Raw genomic sequence first — 17,520 nt, 5'->3', positions numbered from 1 at the left:
GGATTCATGTTCATAGTTGTATGACTTTGGACAAGTTAGTACTCTGTGTTCACTGTGTGGAATTGTATGATTGAAATGAAATAATGTGTGTGAGGCACTTTGAATAGTGCCTGTCATACTGTGCTAATATCAGCTAAACTCTAGCTCAAGGTATTTGTAGCTCAGTGCAAACACACAAAATAGTCATTAAAACAAATTTTATAACTTATGATGGTATGTTCAGGTGGAGGATGTGATAATATATATAAACAGTGATACCCCATCATATGGTATTTTACATTTTGCTTATTTTATCATACATACATGTGCATGTTTGTCATATGTGTACATATATCAGCAGCATGTGAATGTGATTCCTTACTCATTTTTTTGAGACAGCGTCACACTGTGTAGTCTAGGCTGACTTGGACCTGCTGTCATCTGCATGCCCCTGCCTCCCAAGTGCTGTTAATTTTGCCTCTAGTTTTTAAATAATTATAGGCTCTTAGGAAGTTGCCAAAACAGCACACAGAGATTACATATATCCTTTTTTTCTATTTCCTGCCCTAATCTTACTGTTTTATAAACTTGTGATACCTAGTTAACATTGAAAGATACATGCTTTTTTCCAGGCCGTTGCTATTACAAATAAAACTCATGTAAGCATTTCTGACATGTTTTTGTGTGGACATAACTTTTCATTTCTCTGGGATAAAGGACCAGGAATGTGATTGGGTTTTAAGAAACCATAGTGACTGTAAACTCATTTTACATTCCTACCTATAGGATATATATAGTGTATCTGTTTTTATGTTCTTGCTATTATTTGGTATTACAACTCTTTTTGTCTTTAGCAGTGCAGGTATATATGTAGTACTATTTCATGTGCATTTTATTTGTTGAAATAACTGTTTAAGCTTTATTCTTATTTTCTGATTATATTTTTCCACTTTGTTAAAAAAAAAAGTTTAAATTAGCTATAAAGAAACAGGTTTCATTGTTTTTGCTGAACCTCCTCTTCTGCTCCCTTGCCATGTCCTTCTACCCCCCCAGTATTCACCTTTCAACTTTAATGACTCATGTATTCTATTACCTCCCCCCGACCCCATAATCATTTTTCCATTCTTATGGTTCCCTTATATTTTACTTTGGAGTCTTGAGTTAAACTTTTACTTATTATTAATGTGTGTGTGGAGGGGGTGTGCCACAGCATGATTGTGAAGACCAAAAATGATATTTGGGAGTCAACTCTCCTTTTTTTTTTTTTGGTTTTTCGAGACAGGGTTTCTCTGTGTAGTTTTGGTGCCTGTCCTGGATCTTGCTCTGTAGACCAGGCTGGCCTTGAGCTCACAGAGATCCACCTGGCTCTGCCTCCCGAGTGCTGGGATTAAAGGCGTACACCATCACCGCCTGGCTATCAAGTACAATTTAACACCCGTATACATACATGGATGTTTTTAGTTTTATTTCTAAGAACGTGTCACCTTGTGCTAGTTCTGAAAAAATACATTATCATTTTCTGTCTCGCTCTCCCTTCCTCTCTCCCTCTGGTCTTAATGTTATATAGTTATACTCTTAATTAAAATTGGCTCAGTGTATGTGTAAACCTTGTCATTTTTCACTAGTTTTTTTTTTAATTTTTAAAAAAAATTTTTTTTTTTTTTTTTTTTGGTTTTTTCGAGACAGGGTTTCTCTGTGTAGCTTTGCGCCTTTCCTGGAGCTCACTTGGTAGCCCAGGCTGGCCTCGAACTCACAGAGATCCGCCTGGCTCTGCCTCCCGAGTGCTGGGATTAAAGGCGTGCGCCACCAACGCCCGGCTAAAAAAATTTTTAAAAAGTTTATTTTTCTATTATCAGCTTGATATAGTACAAATTCTTATCCTAATAGTGAAATGTTTCACTGAGGCTTGCCCAGTAATTGAGTAAAACCAAAACTTATTATAAGCCACAGTCATCCTAAGGGTCCCCCCTGCTATGTAGCCTCCCTGGTTCTGTGGGTTGCAGGGGTTTTTTGTTGTTGTTGTTGTTGTTGTTTTGTTTTTAATGGTTGTATGTGTACAGGATATGTGCCATAGCACAGGTGTGGAGGTCAGAGGACAACTTTCAATAATCAGTTCTTGCCTTCTATCTTGTTGAGATAGGGTCTCTCTTGCTGATCTCCTTCTGCGCTGTGTACTCCAGGCTAGCTGGCTCTTGAGCTTCCAGGTGGTTCTCTTGTCTCTGTGTCCATCTCTCTGTGGGAAAGTTGGGATTACAGATGGCATGCTACAGCATCTGGCTTTTTATGTGCTCCTGGGTATCTAACTCAGGTTGTCAGGCCCGCACGGCTATCAGTTGTACTTTCTGAGCTTTCTTAGTTAGGGTTTCTATTGCTATGAAGAGACACCATGACCACGGCAACTCGTATAAAGGAAAACATTTAATTGCATCTGGCTTACAATTCAGAGGTTTAGTCCATTATCATCATGACAGGAAACATGGCAGCATGTAGTCAGTCATGGTGCTGGAGAGGTAGCTGAGAGTTCTATATCTTGACTCACAGGCAACAGGAAGTGAACTGTGTCCCACACTGGGCATAGCTTGAACATAGGAGACCCCAAAGCCCACCCCCACAGTAGCACACTTCCTCCAACAAGGCCACACCTCCCAATAGTGCCACTCTCTATAGGTCAAGCGTTCAAACACATGAGTCTATGGGGGCCATTTCTATCCAAACCACCACATTCCATTCCCTGATCTCCATAGGCTTATAAATTGTAACATAATACAAAATGCATTTAGTCCAACTTCAAAAGTCCCCACACTCTATCACAGTCTCAACAGTGTTAAAAGTCCAAAGTTAAAAAGTCTCTTCTGAGATTCCTGTGGTCTCTTAACTGTAATCTCCTATAAAGTCAAAATAAAAAAACAGATCACATACTCAAACATATAATGGCACAGGATATACATTACCTTTCCAAAATGTAGGAAAGGGAGGATATTGAAGAAATACTGAGCCATAGCAAAGCCGAAAACCAGCTGGGAAAACTCCAAACTGCATCTCTCTGTCTGATGTCAAAATGCTCTTCAGATTTCTAACTCCTTTTGTCTTTGTTGACTGTAACATACTTCTTTTTCTTGGGCTGGTTCCACTCCCTGTTAGCAGCTCTCCTCAGTAGGTATCCCATGACTCTGGCATCTCCAACATCTTGGGGTCTCCAAAGCAATACAGGCTTTAACTTCACAGCTTCACACAATGGCCCCTCAGGGACACCCCTGATACATGCGTGGCCTCAGCAGCTTTTCTTAGTTGTGAAGGGAGATTCTTTTTGGTTTTTTGAGACAGAGTTTCTCTGTGTAGCTTCACGCCTTTTCCTGGAACTCACTCTGTAGACCAGGCTGGCCTTGAACTCACAGAGATCCACCTGGCACTGCCTCCCCGAGTGCTGGGATAAAAGGCGTGGCCACCACCACCCGGCCGTGAAGGGAGATTCTATAACCCCTTTCTTCTAACCTTGACTCTAAAGCCAAGCTGCCAAGTTCTGCTGCTTGCTGGAGCTGGAACATCGTCCCTGTGTTCAATTACATCTTCACCAGCTTTCTGTTTTCGATGGTTTACTTCACTGCCTAAGCTTGGCTATTCTGGAATTTGTTCTGTAGACCAGGCTGGCCTCAAACTCAGATCCACCAACCTCTGCATTCTGGGTACTGGGATTAAAGGTGTGCACCCCCATGCCTAGACCTTGTAGGAGGAAGTTTAGGGTGGGCTTTGAGATCTCCTTTGCTCAAGCTATGCTCATTGTGGCACACAGTTGCTTCTGCTACCTTTGGATCAAAATGTAGAACTCTCAGCTCCTTCTCCAGCACCATTTCTGCCTGCATGCCACCGTGTCCCAGCATGATAATGATGGACTAAACATCTGAAACTGTAAACCAGCACCAGTTAAATATTTTCCTTTATAAGAGTTGCTGTGGTTCTGGTGTCTCTTCTCAGCAATAGAAACTCTAGCTAAGACACACCCTCAGCACCACTGTCTTCCATGTTCCTACTAGGATGGTCCATTAAGCTCCACTTAAAACATTCAACTACTTTTCTAATCCAAACTCACAAAGTGCATAGTCCTCTGAACAAAAGCATGGTCAGGCCTATAACAGCAATACCTTAGTTCCTGGTACCACCTTCTGTCTTAGTGTCTTAGTTAGGGTTTCTCCTTTACCAGTTTTTATATGTACTAACTTGTCTGTATATAAGAGTGTGCATAGGCTTTGTCATTATCTTTTTATTGTGTTTTGCATTGTTCTATGTTTTACATTGAAATCAATGATAAATTTTGAGGTAATTTTTGTATTAGGGCATGGCTAATTTTTTGGCTTATGAATATTCATTAATTGAAGTGCCATTTGTTTAAAACACTACTATACTCTTTGTCTTAAGATTTAGAAAAATCTTGCTTTTGCTGCTAAAAGTCATGCTAAGTCTGTAAGTATGTAAATATTTGGTGAGCTGAAGATCAAACCCAGAGCCTCATACATAAAAAAATATTTCATTAAATTTTAGTGATGATTTGTGGGGAGAGTTGGCATCTTTACACGAACTCTTTTAGTCCATGAACAGTTAGTTACCTTATGGGTTTGTGTCTCCCTGAAATGCATCTTATGTTGGAGTCTTAAACCTGGTGCCTCACATTGCGACTACAAAAATAGGATCCTTCCAGATGTAATTAGGATGAAGTAATACTGAAGTACAGGGCCTCTTAATGTGATATGACTAGTCCCCTTAGATAAAAGGGAAATTTGGGCATAGAGAAAGACACACCTCCAAGGAAAATGATCAGTCTTGGGGTTTCTATTGTTGTGACGAGACATCATAACCATAAAGCAAGTTGGAGAGGAAAGGGTTTATTCAGCTCACACTTCAACATGGCTGTTCATCACTGAAGAAAGTCAGAACAGGAAAGTCAGAACTTAAAACAGGACAGGATCCTTGAGACAGGAACTGATGTGGAGGCCACGAAGGGATGCTGCTTATTGGCTTGCTTCCTCTGATTTGCTCAGCCTGCTTTCCTGCAGAACCCAGGACCACCAGCCCAGGGATTACACCACCCACCATGGGCTGGGCCTTCCCAAATTGAACATTAATTGAAAAAAATGCCTTACACCTGGATCTCATGGAGGCCTTTCCCTAACTGAGGCTCCTCTGATGACTCTAGCTTGTGTCAAGTTGACGAACAAAGCCAGCCAGTGCGGTAGAGTGGGAGAGTGCTGAGTGAAGTGACCCTGCCACGCTGAAGAAACTACCGAAGTCGAGAGTTCTGGGACAGGTTGTTCTCTGTGCCGTTAGATGTGGTCCCATAACACCTAATCTCAGACTAAGGGTTCCAGATCCAGAGATAGTGAAATTCTGTTGCTTAAGCCACTCTATTTATATCTCCATATATTTGGATCATCTTAGTTTCTCTCATCATTTTAATTTTCAGTTAACGAATACTATGCATGTGTTGTGGGCTTATACTCAATATTTTGTTCATTGTTTTTGAGACAATGTCTTGAACTGACTTTGAACTAATCTTTCTGCCTTAGTCTCCCACGTGCTGTAATTCTAGGCTTCTATCACTACACCTGGCACTTTTTGTGTATGTGTGATTGTAAACGTATTGTTTTTATTTGAGGTTCTGTTCACACTGTGCTTTCCTCTACCATCTTGCCTTCTGTGTTAATTCTTTTTTCCATTTCTGTTACTTTGTTGTTGTCTATTCTTGTAGTGCTTACCTTAAAAATTACAAGTCTTTTGATTTACAATATCCTAATAAAATAATTACTTCAACTACTCCTGACTCAACTTTTCCATGTTATTGTTATACATATTTATCTTAAATATATATGTATTTTTGTCAGGATAAAGTATTTGTTAATGTATTTCCATACGCTCATTCCTTTTGTTGCGCTTTCTTTTACATTTCCAGTTTTCTCAGTTCCTTAGCACCAGCATAGGCTGCTTGATTCTCAGCCCCTTGCTGTACTCCCACGTTCCGCCAGTGCCTGCATGGGAACATGGCTGCCTTCTCATGCCGTGTGGCCGCACCCCCTTGGATTTGAGCTTCTGGTCCTTAGTACTTTTCCATGAGTAGTTTGTTCTTCAGCAGCTTAAATGGGTAGCTTAAAACTTTCTATCATAATTGGAAGTGATCGTTGATTGTTATATATTAGTTACATATGCTTTACAGTTAGCTTCTTTGGCACTGATTTAACTGACTCTTGGTTTTCCGATTATACTGTATATAGAAATAATCATTCTTACTCGTTTTATAAGCCAGTGGTGAGAGTATAGCCAATTCACAATTGACTGTAGCTCAATTTATTTTACAAACATCTGGAAAAATATTCAATAGTCGGAAATCTAGGTGTACTTTTGGGGAGAAGATTTAATCAGTTCCTCTGGGTACAGTAGGTATCTTAGACTAGTTTTATGTTTGGGACCATGAGTTTTCTTTTCATTAACTTAGTATCAAAGTATAGCATTAGCTGTATTTACAACATTTGATTTTAGTTTAAATAATTGTGTGGAAGCTTGGTGGTTTTTTTTTTTTTTTAAATGTTTAGGAAAAAAAAAGAATTGATCAGCAGAAGGTGAGAGACTTTTCTCAACCAGAACACTCTTTACTGTGTGCAGTTATGGAGAGGCCTTTCCTACTTCCATCCTGTAACTACTTGTCTTCTCTCCTGTACCCTTCCCAGAACCCCTTGCTGCTGCTAATTCACTCTTTTTGATCGGTGTTAATTGAAATACATAAAAGGAAATTAAAGCCTGGCAGTGGTGGTGCACACCTTTAATCCCAGCACTCGGGAGGCAGAGCCAGGCGGATCTCTGTGAGTTTGAGGCCAGCCTGGTCTGCAAAGCCAGTTCCAGGAAAGGCGCAAAGCTACACAGAGAAACCCTGTCTCGGAAAAAAAAAAAAAAAAGAAAGAAAGAAAGAAAGAGAGAGAGAGAGAGAGAGAGAGAGAGAGAGAGAGAGAGAGAGAGAAAGAAAGAAAGAAAGAAAGAAAGAAAGAAATTAAAATCTTTACAGTCCTACCACCAAATAATAAAACTGTAATCATTCTTGAGCTTTAGTCAGTATCTTATATATTTTTTCATTTTCCTATATTAAATGGATTATATTATTAGTAATTCCCAACCTGCTTCTTCATTAATATTATCTGTAACACTTAAATTTGTATAAGGATTTATCAGTTTTGTCATAGTCCTTGGATTTAACCAAATTAGACTCTTGAGAAGTAGCTCAGGGAGCATTTTATCTATCTATCTATCTATCTATCTATCTATCTATCTATCTATCTATCTATCTATCTATTTTTGTTTTTTTTTGAGACAGTGTTCTCTGTGTAGCTTGCATTTTATTTTTTTTTTAAATCTTAGAAATATTAATAGCCTTGAAAATTTTTTATAAGATTAGTAAGAAAGAAACTCGGGTTATTAACAAATACTCAACTCATCTAAAGCCCTTTATCTAATTATTCAATTTTAACTTTTTCCTAGCCCTTCCACCCTATGGTGAATCTGGACTGCTCTCGGGATTTTCGGCCATTTCTTTGTGCACTCTATGCCCCTATTTGTATGGAGTATGGACGTGTCACACTGCCCTGTCGTCGGCTGTGCCAGCGTGCCTATAGCGAGTGCTCAAAGCTCATGGAGATGTTTGGGGTTCCTTGGCCTGAAGATATGGAATGCAGTAGGTATGGGTCCTTTTTATGCTGATAGGTGTCTTCTCTTTGATCTATTTTAAAGAACAGGGTTGTTGTTGTTTTTCCTAATGTATGGATGTGTATACAAATGTTGAGCACTGTTTCGTGGTCTTATTTTTTTGTAGGAATTGAGAAGAAGTAAATGAAAATGATAGGAAAAGACATGAAGAAATTTAAAAGAATTAAGAATTACATAAACAAGACATTTGGTTGATTTACTTTTCTACCTTTAAAACACATTTCTGTTTTTATAAGTAATGCTATTCATGAAAAATTAGAAGCTGAGCGGTGATGGCACACACTTTTAATCCCATCACTAGGAGACAGAGGCAGGTGGATCTCCAAGGCCAGCCTAGTCTATAGAATGAGTTCCAGGACAGCCAGGATTACAAAGATAAAACCTGCCTCAAAAACAAAAACAAAAAACAAAAAACAAAAAAAAAAACAAAAACAAAAAACAACAAAAAAAAAGAGAGAGAGAGAGAAAGAAAGAAAATATAGATAAGAAAATATTTATGCCGGGCAGTAGTGGCACATGCCTTTAGTCCCAGCACTTGGGAGGCAGAAGCAGGTGTATCTCTGAGTTCGAGGCCAGCCTGGTCTACAGAGAGAGTCCAGGACAGGCTCCAAAACTACATAGAGAAATCTTGTCTCAAAAAAAAAAAGAAAAGAAAAAAGGGTTGGGGATTTGGCTCAGTGGTAGAGCGCTTGCCCAGCAAACACAAGGCCCTGGGTTTGGTCCTCAGCTCCAGGGAGTGGGGGGGTGTGGGGGGGAAAGAAAAGAAAATACTTATTTATGACTCTCATTATAGCCGCCTAAATGCCTTTGATATAGATGTGTGGATATCTAAGGCTGTTCTGTCAATTTTGTTTTTTTGATTTTTTTTTCCTATCACATATTCCCTATCACCTAACACCCAGTTGAGAAAATGTTGGTTGCTTTTCAAGTCTCATCTAACACACAGATTGTGAGCTGTTACAGAAGATTGAAAGATTTGTTGAGCAGACATTCCTGTAGTTTTGTAGGAGTGAGCACCATAGTAATATAGTATGTTATATATAATATGCCTTTTTATTTTCTGAACTATTCCAGAGATAGGGAATAAGGGAATACTTATGTACTCATAATCTGCCTTTTTCCTGTCTCAACATTTTGTAATGTTTGTCTTCAGATCTTCTTTTAAGAAATAAAACACTGTAGATACAAGCTGAACTTGGTAGCATATGCTTGTAATCCCAGCATTTGGGAAGCTGAGGCAGGAGGATTGTGAGTTTGAGGCCAGCCTGGGCTACATATTAAGACCCTGTCTGGAGTGAGGTAGGGTGGGGTTGGGGGCTCTCTATAGTACAGCTGCAAGTTTTGTTGTTCCTGGTCTTGCTCAAATTCCCTTCTTTCTCCCCAAGGTGAGGTAAATCTCATGGTAAATATTATTAATTATGTCATGCTTGGTTATATATATATATATATTCCATAAACAAAATGTTTTCCCTTATCTGTGTGTGTGTCTTGCTTGGTTCATTTTTTAAAAATTACCGATTAAAATTTAATGTCTGATAGTTAATTGTGTTAATATCCTATAATTATTTAGCTGTCTCATATTGTTAATCATTTAGGTTGCTCCATGATTTTCATTAGAAACTATTTATTTCTCCTTTAAAGTACTTATGGCTGCGATGTAGCAGTTGGTAGAGGAATATACCATGTCCTCACATGACAGAAGGGCTAAAAAGCAAAAGGTCAATCTCTCTCTGAAGCCCAATTCATGATGGTTTTGCCTTTGTAAGTAACACTACCACAGTGAGGACTGAGTTTCAGCACATGAGATTTGGGGGCATTCAGACCATAGCACTCATTCCCCAACTTCATGGACATCCTTGGTTTCTTCCCCAGCCTGTTTATTATTATTTTTTCATCATTTAGTATACACATTGTTATCTATCACTTGAAATAATACTTTTGTTGATAATTTCATTTTATTCTTTCTTTTGTACTTGTTCAAGTCTCCAAATGGATTGCTCTAACCCATTTCTTATAAATTAATTGTCAAACCATAGCTATTCTTTTTGTTATTTGTTGCTACTTGACCTGGTAAAGAAATTTTCTCTTGTTCCCCTCTGCACCTTTGCTGATAGAATTTTAGATCCAAAAGAACAGGGACTTTGTTCTATTCACTACTTGTCTTCAGCATCTAGAAGAGTCTGGCACACTGAAGACACTCAATATTTGTTGACCTTATGCCTGTTAAATATATTCATGTAATTCAGCCTAAGTAATCTAAGGTAGCAGAAAGTAATTCAAGCTGAGCAAAAATGCATGCAGAGAGATCAGTTGGAACATGATTAATACACTTTAAAAATCAAAGCAGAGCCAGATGAGGTAGTGAGACTGGGACAGCCCTGAAGGTAGTCAGAGGACAGCCCAGAGTCCCTAATAATTGGATGTAGAGATTGAGTTTATAGAAGCTGAACAAAGATAACTTGCAGAGAACTAAGAAAACAAAAGAAACTGTAGACATGTTGAAATTGAGACAGATTTCAGGGTTAAGATTCTGGCATCTATTTAAACTTACATCTCACCTTTATTTTCTTCCCCTCAGCATGGCCTCCTTTCCGTGCGTCTTTAGAACATCGTATCTGAGCTACAGTGCTCTGCTGTATCAGACCAGTCAGTCTTGTTTCCTTCTCAGATCCTCCTCTTGGGTGTCCCTTGTGTTACAGTTCTTCAGAGTTCAGTTCTTGCTTTCTTTGATACTTTCTCTGGAGCCTCACAAAGCAAATCTCAGCAAAATAGGCAAATTGAAATAATGGCTTGTGTTCTATCTGATTACAGTGAATAAAGCTGGAAGTCAGCACCTTAGAGAGACTACGAAATACAGACTCAGGCAGATTAAACAACAACACATTCTAGAATGATGAATGGGTCGTTGAAGAAATCAAGAAGGAATTTATTTATTTATTTATTTATTCAATTTTTGAGCTGAGGACCGAACCCAGGGCCTTGCACTTGCTAGGCAAGCACTCTACCAGTGAGTTAAATCCCCAACCCTATTGATTGATTGATTGATTGATTGAGACATGGTTCCTCTGTATAGCCCTGGCTGTCCTGGAACTTGCTTTGTAGCCCAGGCTGGTCTTGAACTCACAGAGATCCACCTGCCTCCGCCTTCTGAGTGCTGGAATTAAAGATGTGCATCACTGCCCAGCAAAAAGGAAACTTTTTTTATGTCTGGAGTCAAATGAAAATGAAAAGACAGCATACCAAAATCTATGGGATACAATGAAAGCAGTCCTAAGAGGGACATTTATAGCTTTCTGAAATATGATTTGTGGTGATTGGTAAATAGAATTTTCTTTTAAAAATGTTCTTAATTTTATGCGCATCTGTGTTCTGAAATAACTAAATTATAAAATACAGTGGGCTGGAAAGAAGTTGTCAGGATGGTGGGAAAAGCTAGGTGACGCTAAAGACCTCAGATGCCCTTTAGTTACCCAGTAACATAAGCAGAGCCTGGGCTAGGGGCGTCCAGAGTGTTTGCTCAGCAGCCATAAAAGCTCTAGGTTCTAAACCCAGCATTGCCTCCCCCCCCCCCCGCCCCCGAAGATAGAGAGTGCACATGAGACTTAAATGTTATTTGTGAGGTTATTACTAACCAGGCTCATGGCGCCTTGGACCATGCATTTAAGGAAGATTTTTAAATCTTAAATTTGAACTTTTATCTACTGTTTTTCTGACACAGCGCGCGCACGCGCGCACATATATACACATACATTTCACATTTGGAAGCCATAAAGACTGTACTAAATAAATAGTCCACATATATGTTGTTTATTATTGATGGCTGGTTTCACTGTTTTGATGGAGTGCTGATTTTGAAGATAAAACTAATTTAATTTTAAGACTCTCATTTAAAATCTGCTTGAAGCCTCCCCATAATATGCCATTTTCTTTTGGGTTTTTTTTTGAAGATTTTTTTTAAAAATGTAATTTATTTTTATTTTATGTTCATTGGTGTTTTGCTTACATGTATGTCTGTGTAATGATGTCAGAAACCCTGGAACTGGAGTTACAGTTGTGAGTTGCCATGTGGGTCCTGGATATTGAACATGTGTGCTCTGGAAGTGCAGGCAATGCTCTTAACTGCTGAGCCATCTCTCCAGCCCCCCATTTTTTAAATTTTTATTTATCCCTAGTAATAGAAATAGATGAGGTCACAGGTGCTCAGTTTAGAATTTGAAATCGCTAAGTACCAGCAGACTTACCTGGAAGTAAATATGGTTATCATCTTTTATTTTTTAGGTTTCCAGATTGTGATGAGCCATATCCCCGACTTGTTGATTTGAATTTGGTTGGAGAGCCAACTGAAGGTGCCCCAGTTGCCGTGCAGAGGGACTATGGCTTCTGGTGTCCCCGAGAGTTGAAAATCGATCCTGACCTTGGCTATTCCTTTTTGCACGTGCGAGATTGTTCACCACCATGTCCCAATATGTACTTTAGGAGAGAAGAACTGTCATTTGCTCGCTATTTCATAGGACTGATTTCAATCATTTGCCTCTCTGCCACGTTGTTTACTTTTTTAACCTTTTTGATTGACGTCACAAGATTCCGTTACCCTGAAAGGCCTATCATATTTTATGCAGTCTGCTACATGATGGTGTCATTGATTTTCTTCATTGGCTTTTTGCTTGAGGACCGAGTAGCCTGCAATGCATCCAGCCCTGCACAGTATAAGGCTTCCACAGTGACACAAGGATCTCACAATAAAGCCTGTACCATGCTTTTTATGGTACTCTATTTTTTCACTATGGCTGGCAGTGTATGGTGGGTAATTCTTACCATCACATGGTTTTTAGCAGCTGTGCCAAAGTGGGGTAGTGAAGCTATTGAGAAGAAAGCATTGCTGTTTCATGCCAGTGCCTGGGGCATCCCTGGAACTCTAACTATCATCCTTTTAGCGATGAATAAAATTGAAGGTGACAACATTAGTGGCGTGTGTTTTGTCGGCCTCTACGATGTTGATGCGTTAAGATATTTCGTTCTCGCTCCCCTCTGCCTATATGTGGTAGTTGGGGTTTCTCTCCTCTTAGCCGGCATCATATCCCTAAACAGAGTTCGGATTGAGATCCCATTAGAAAAGGAAAACCAAGATAAGTTAGTGAAATTCATGATCCGGATTGGTGTTTTCAGCATTCTTTACCTTGTACCACTCTTGGTTGTAATTGGATGTTACTTTTATGAGCAAGCGTACCGTGGCATCTGGGAAACAACATGGATACAGGAACGCTGCAGAGAATATCATATTCCATGTCCATACCAGGTAAGGGAACCCTTGTTATAATTCTCAGAATGTATTATAGTTAAAGAAGTAATCTTATCTGTTGTTTTCTTTCCAATTCTTCATGAACTTTAAGCATGTACATTAAAGCTTTAAAGTGAAGATAATTGATAAGTATATTGCAGTAAATACACAATATACATATTTGTGTAGACATTCATTTTAAAAGATGATTTACATTTCCATACTATGAGCTTAGAGCAACTTATTTCCATTACTAAAAATATTTATTGATTCTTCCAGCTCTGAGAGAAGGGTCCTGTCTTAGTAATTGTTTAAAGAGTTGTACAGAAATGGCAGAATTCAATTGCATAAGCTCTCTCGGCATTATTTTTTCTCGTTTGTATATAGAATAGTTTGTGATGTGCCTTTGAGTTTGAAGAGTCATAGAATCAGACTTTTAGATTTAGAAAGAAGCTTGGAGATTACTTATTTTAATTTTGTCCATAAGTTAAATTTTCATACATCTGTTTTGTTTGAATATTTGAAATACTGAGTGACTTGCCCATGTTTAGTGTGTGGCCAGCTGGTATTTAGTCTTAGGAGAGTAACTGGGAACAGCTCAGAGGACCCCATCCTCTAGATGTACCTAATCTTCCTTTTAAAATTAGCTTTCTAGGGCTGGAGAGATGGCTCAGAGGTTAAGAGCACCGACTGCTCCTCCAGAGGTCCTGAGTTCAATTCCCAGCACCCACACGGTGGCTCACAACCATCTGTAATGAGATCTGGCACCTCTTCTGTATACATAATAAATAAATCTTAAAAAAAAAAAAGAAAAAGAAAAAAAAGTAGCTTTCTAATCTTTAAGGTTTATTTATTTTATGTGTATTTGCCAGCATATATGAACATATACCACATGCATGCCTAGTGCCAAAGGAGTTCAGAAAAGGGTGTTGGATCCTCTGGAACTGGGGTTATAGATGGTTGTGAGCCATCATGTAGGTGCTGGGAACCAAACCTGGATTCTCTCCAAGAGCAGTAAGTGTTCTTAACTGCTGAGCAGTCTCTCAGCCCCTCAGAAGGTGTTTTCTTAGAGTGTTCTGACATCCAGTCTTCTAAGTGCACCAGTCACCTTACTGCTCCCTGACATGTCTCAGACCTCTAACACCATTGAAGCACTTCCATCTCAGACTAAAGGGCTTGTGTTGATGTGTCTTTTCTTCCTACTAGACAGTGCTCTTTGAGAGCAAGAACTTTTTCTTTTATTGAACATAGATTCTATCTTCACATAATACATCCTGATTATAGTTTCTCCTCCCTCTACTCTTCCCAGTTCCTCCCCATCTCCTCTTCCCTCTGGATCTACTCTTTCTATCTCTCATTAGAAAAGAACAGACTTTTTTTTTTGTTTTGTTTTGTTTTGTTTTTTCAAGACAGGGTTTCTCTGTGTAGCTTTGCGCCTTTCCTGGGACTCACTTGGTAGTCCAGGCTGCCTCGAACTCACAGAGATCCGCCTGGCTCTGCCTCCCGAGTGCTGGGATTAAAGGCGTGCGCCACCACCGCCCGGCAAGAACAGACTTTTAAGAGATAAAAATCAAACATGACAAAATAAAATACAGTAAGATAGAGCAAAAACTATCAAATTGACATGGAAATCTAACAGGAGGAAGAGTCCCAAGAGCAGGTACAAGAGTCAGATACCTACTTGTTCTTACATTGAGAAGTCCCATAAAATACTAATAGCTAATAGCTATAATAGATATGTAGAGGATCTGATGCAGACCCATGCAAGCCCTGTGCTTGCTGCTTCAGTCTCCGTGTGCTCATAACACTTTGCTTAGTTGCTCCAGAGGACCTTGTTTTCCTGGTGTCCTCCATCCCTTCTAGCTCTTGAGATCTTTCCACCTCCTTTTCTGTGTGATTCCCCCTGTGTGATTGGGGGGCAGGGGATTTAATGGAGACCTCCAGTTTAGACTTTCTTTCTACATAATGTCTAGCTATGGGTCTCCGCATCTTTTCCCATCTTCTGCTAGTGGGTACCTCGCTGATGATGACTGGATAAAGCACTCATCTATGTGTATAGCATAATATCATTAGGAATTATTTTATTAATTTTTTTAGACTGATAGTGTTTGGTTTTACGCTAGGTCTCTTGGCTATCTAGCCTCTGACTCTTGGTTACCCAAGCAGTGTTGGGTATGTGTTCCTCCTTATGGAATGGGCCTTAAGTCAAATCAGACATCAGTTGGCTACTCCCACAAGTTCTGTCCTAGCATATTTTGCAGTCAATATAGACTGTAGGTCAAAGGTTTTGTGGCTGGGTCAGTGTCCATATTTGTCTTTCAGTACTACAGAGTACCTTCCCACACTAAAGAGACATAGGGGTAAAGGCTCCATGTAGGCATAGCTCAACTACTCCAGGTTCAATGAGTTGTGTGGGTGTTGTCCTCAGGCAATGGGGCCCCATTGTCAATTTGTGGAGTGCAACCCTTTGTCTTAGCAACAGCCTGGGTTGTTTGGGGATTTTCATGGGATCCCCTTGACCAACAAAGCATCCTTTAGATCAAGGACTATGTACCATTGCCGATTAGCAGGTAGGGAGCTGAGCAAAGTATAAGGGTTTGTGACTGTTGGGTGGACGTCAGTCACCCTTTTATTGACCTCCCTCAGGTCTTAGAGCGGTCTATAGTCATTAGTGTGATGCATTTTAACAGGCAGCAAGGATGTGTTCCAGGCCTATTGCACAGACCGGAGAATTCCCACATGCAGCAGTTGCCTTATGTGTGGAGTGATGCCCTTTTTGGCCTCTAAGGGCATAGGGTACTGGTGGACTTTTACTGGGTCTGCCCTGACTTGATTTCCACATAGACTGGGGGGCAATGTGCTGCCAGTGCCATTCCCCCAGTCTCAGCCCAGACTGATGGAAACTCCTGGAGCCACTCCTCCAGTCGAAGGTCAGGTACAGGAGCCACTTGGTGTAATCCTCAGTCATGTCACTAATTACCAACACATGAACAGGTTTTCCAATCTCATTGAGCAGTTTAGCTCCTTTCTCAGAAAAATGTATCTAAGCTTTCATTTTTGTCAGTAAGTCTCACCCTAACAGGGGGTATGGACATTCTGGAATACCTGGCCTGCTCCTAAGTCCACTGTTCTTCAAGTAGTCCATGAATAGGGTCTAGTCCCTGTGGCCCCTTGGACCCAAGTTTGTTTGTTTGTCATGGGCCCATCAGTCTTTAATAACACTGAATTCTGAGCTCCTGTGTCCACCATGAAATCAGTCTTTTCCCCCTCCACTTTTAGGGTTACCCTAGGTTCAGGGTGGGGGGTGGACCCTGTCTCCCCTAATCACTGTCCATGTCTCTCTGACAAAAGACTTTGGCATCTCTTTTAGTCACTTTTTGGGGGCATTCTCTTGCCCACTGCCCTTCCTTTTTACAATAAGCACACTGATTTCTCTCCAGCCAGGGTCTTCCTTTACCTTTTGGCCTTTTTTCTTCTCCGGCCACTGGCTGCCGCAGTTTTCTCTGGTGTTCGTCCGGACTGGCAGTAGCAGCTAGTAATAATTTAGCCAGATAGTGGTTTTGTCGCTTTTCTTTTTTTTAAATTTCTTTCTGCTCAACACTTTCCCTTCTATTGTACACTTTCTCAGCCACTATAACTAAGTTTCTAATGCTTTTTTCTCCTAGGCGTTCTAACTTTTGTATTTTCCTTTTAATATCTGGGGCTGCCTGATTAATGAAAGCCAAAATCAAGGTGGCTGCATTTTCTTGTGACTCTGAATCATATGAGGTGTATCTCCTGAAAGCTTCCTGCAGTCTCTCCAGGAATGCAGCTAGACTTTCATCCTGGCCCTGTGTAACATCATAGACCTTACTCAAATTTGCAGGCCGAATGCAACCCTATCCTGCCACTAGAAACCTTGTCTGCCTACAAGAGATGGCCAGTTGAGACTCCCCCCATTATTAAGAGTCCTCATTAGAATCACCATCATAGATGCCAGAAAATTTTCACTGCACTAGGTTTTTACAACACTCCCCAAATGCCCCCCAATTCCAGCTGTCTCTCCTTACACTCTCTCTATCCCATTTCCCCCACCACCTGACCCTCCCCTCCCATTCTCTGCTCCCAGTCTGCTCATAAAATCTATTTTCCTCTCCCAGAGACATCCATGTGTCCCCCCCACTCCTCTTTACCTAACCTCTATGGGTCTATGGATTGTAGCTTGGTTGCCATTTACCTAATAGCTAATAACCACTTGTAAGTGAATACATACCATATTTGTCTTTCTGGGTCTGGGTTACCTCACTTAGAATGGTTCTTTTCTAGTTCTCTCCATTTGCCTGCAAATTTCATGATGTCAATTTTTTAACAGCTAAGTAATACTCCATGGTGTAAATGTACTACATTTTCTTTTTCCATTCTTTTGTTGAGGGACATCTAGGTTGTTTCTAGTTTTGGGCTATTATGAATAAAGCTGCAGTGAACATGGTTGAGCAAGTGTCCTTGTGGTAGGATGGACTGTCCTTTGGAAATATGCCCAAGAG

At 40.1% G+C, this 17,520-nt stretch overlaps 1 protein-coding gene across 6 annotated transcripts in view; it reads left to right on the top strand.

Annotated features, from left to right (window-relative positions):
• The window catches only part of Fzd3 (frizzled class receptor 3), a 71,389-nt gene that overhangs the window by 16,462 nt on the left and 37,407 nt on the right, over nucleotides 1-17,520 (top strand). For 5 of the 6 annotated variants that reach the window (XR_013042491.1, XR_013042492.1, XM_076545219.1 and 2 more), the window contains exons 3-4: nucleotides 7,495-7,691; nucleotides 11,998-13,015. Coding sequence is in view for 4 of the 6 variants with exons in the window: in XM_076545219.1 (XP_076401334.1) it covers nucleotides 7,495-7,691; nucleotides 11,998-13,015 (1,215 nt within the window). In the remaining 2 variants the exon portion in view is untranslated. Of the gene's footprint in view, nucleotides 1-7,494; nucleotides 7,692-11,997; nucleotides 13,016-17,520 lie in introns of those variants that run through there. The other variant, XM_016007241.3, reaches the window with a different exon arrangement.

The sequence above is a fragment of the Peromyscus maniculatus genome, chromosome 9 (genome assembly GCF_049852395.1).
Source record: "Peromyscus maniculatus bairdii isolate BWxNUB_F1_BW_parent chromosome 9, HU_Pman_BW_mat_3.1, whole genome shotgun sequence".
In the NCBI taxonomy this organism is placed as follows: Eukaryota; Metazoa; Chordata; class Mammalia; order Rodentia; family Cricetidae; genus Peromyscus; species Peromyscus maniculatus.
The sequence above is the reverse complement of the archived record's forward strand: the minus strand, read 5'-3'. Positions and strand labels throughout refer to the sequence as shown.